This window comes from Xyrauchen texanus, chromosome 16 (assembly GCF_025860055.1).
Source record: "Xyrauchen texanus isolate HMW12.3.18 chromosome 16, RBS_HiC_50CHRs, whole genome shotgun sequence".
Classification (NCBI taxonomy): domain Eukaryota; kingdom Metazoa; phylum Chordata; class Actinopteri; order Cypriniformes; family Catostomidae; genus Xyrauchen; species Xyrauchen texanus.
In genome coordinates this window covers 45,177,870-45,180,186 of record NC_068291.1, presented here as the reverse complement: position 1 = coordinate 45,180,186, position 2,317 = coordinate 45,177,870, and the positions used below count along the sequence as shown (strand labels likewise).

The 2,317-nt window shown below is 42.7% G+C and overlaps 1 protein-coding gene across 1 annotated transcript in view; it reads right to left on the bottom strand.

Annotated features, from left to right (window-relative positions):
• Nucleotides 1-902: 902 nt before the first annotated feature.
• Nucleotides 903-2,317, bottom strand: part of LOC127656938 (ryanodine receptor 3) — a 245,618-nt gene continuing 244,203 nt past the window's right edge. Inside the window, 2 exon segments of the mRNA XM_052145505.1 lie at nt 903-1,801; nt 1,919-1,970. Of these exon segments, the coding sequence (XP_052001465.1) occupies nt 1,706-1,801; nt 1,919-1,970 (148 nt within the window). The 3' untranslated portion in view covers nt 903-1,705.

Sequence of the window (2,317 nt, the reverse complement as noted above, 5' to 3'; positions counted from 1 at the left end):
AACCTGGAGTTAAGTGTCTTACTCAAGGACACAATGGTGGTGACTGTGGGGATCGAACCAGCAACCTTCTGAGTACAAATGTATTATACAGAGCACTTATTACAGGGACAATTCCCCCGGAGCAACCTGGAGTTAAGTGTCTTACTCAAGGACACAATGATGGTGACTGTGGGGATCAAACCAGCAACCTTCTGAGTACCAATGTATTATACAGAGCACTTATTACAGGGACAATCCCCCTGGAGCAACCTGGAGTTAAGTGTCTTACTCAAGGACACAATGGTGGAGGCTGTGGGGATCAAACCAGCAACCTTCTGATTACCAATGTATTATACAGAGCACTTATTACAGGGACAATCCCCCTGGAGCAACCTGGAATTAAGTGTCTTACTCAAGGACACAATGGTGGTGACTGTGGGGATCGAACCAGCAACCTTCTGCTTACCAGTGTATTATACAGAGCACTTATTACAGGGACAATCCCCCTGGAGAAACCTGGAGTTAAGTGTCTTACTCAAGGACACAATGATGGTGACTGTGGGGATCAAACCAGCAACCTTCTGATTATCAATGTATTATACAGAGCACTTATTACAGGGACAATCCCCCCGGAGCAACCTGGAGTTAAGTGTCTTACTCAAGGACACAATGGTGGTGACTGTGGGGATCAAACCAGCAACCTTCTGAGTACCAGTTATGTGCTTAGACCACTACACCACCACCTTATGCAACAATAAACATCGCCTCGTTGTGTTGCAGTGTTACATCCAGTTATCTCACAAATACAAAAGATTATTCTGGTCTCTATATATGGATATAAGTCTACACGATTGTTCAGATTTTCACTTGGGAAATGTCAATGTGAAAAGATGTCAAATAAACACATGCCAGAATAAAGTGAATTATTGCATCAATATTTTTATTTGTCCTTCAAAAGAAATGCACAACTCAGCAAAGCTACGACGTACAAACAGCCAAACAAGAGCATTTCCATGTTCTGTGTCATTTACATGAGGAGACGGGACATCATGACATCAACCGCCCACAAACCTACGAGAAGCTCCGAATCACCCGTTCCACATCACACGAGAGTCCAACGCCAGGTTCAGACATATTTACCACGGTACAACATCAGAGAGGAAACCACAGATCTTGCATAGCTCACATGTCATGGAGGTAAGGCACTTCATGAAGATATTTAAGTAGGCAATTCATCGCAAGACCAACCGACCCTTTATAAACACGAGCTCATTCTCACCGTACTTCAGCAAGCAGGAAAAGAAAATCTGAAATGTTAGAAACACATGTACCGTACGCTCTCTTCTGCACGCACTCTTTTGGCATCGTTGGTTCCTCATGCGCTCCGAACACTGAAGTAGATTTCTTGTGCATATATACGTGTGGAGACGTTGTTTGGTAACCCCCACGCAACCAAGAGTTTCTCAAAAGAGAGGAAAAAACATTGTGCAATGGTTTTGGGGTCGAAGAAGGCAACGTGTAGAGTTTTATCTCGTCTTGTTTTCCGACCAACAACGAAAACGAATGTTCGAAACTAACAAGACGAAAGGTCCAGACAGAGTGAGAGACAAAATTGGCACTATTTCTCGAGGTAACGCAGGAAACTTCAGACGCCGGTGTGTCGTTCTTCAATAGGTTCTGTGTTTTCAGATGGTCCAGGTTCTTGAGAAGGTTCTGGTTCTGCTGTCTAACCCAACTGGTCTTCATACTGCTTACGGAAACAATCACCAGCTGGGAAGAAGTCCCAACATCTCTCCTGATACATCTTCCACACGTACGACTCCTGCAGACACAAGATCACGTCTTAAAGCTGTTGAACAAACACCTGAAGCTTCAGCTTCTGTATACATCTACAGTTTCCCCTGCGGGAATATTAAAGAATCATATTTCCAGAACAGACCTGACCGGTGTGTTCAGTTTCGTCTTTGTTGATCAGGTACATCAAGAAGAATCTTAAAAAGGTCAAACACAGAAATCCGGAACATTAGGGGAACGCTCAGGATCACTCACACTCATTCCCGCATATTCATTTAAAGTAAAATGGTCAGATTTAAACCTGTCAAACGCACAATGGGCCTCATGCGTGAAACACAAACAAAATATTTTGCACGCTTTAATATTACGAAAGGTGCTCAGACGTAAATGTTTGTTGGTATGAAAAGTTTTTACACCCGTTCCCGACCACGTGTAAATCGTGTGTAAGACTCCGAATGATTCGTGTCCTTCCAAGCAAACCGTCATGACTACATATTAATAGAAGTGAAATAAATAATAAGTAACTAATAATAAAAATAATATT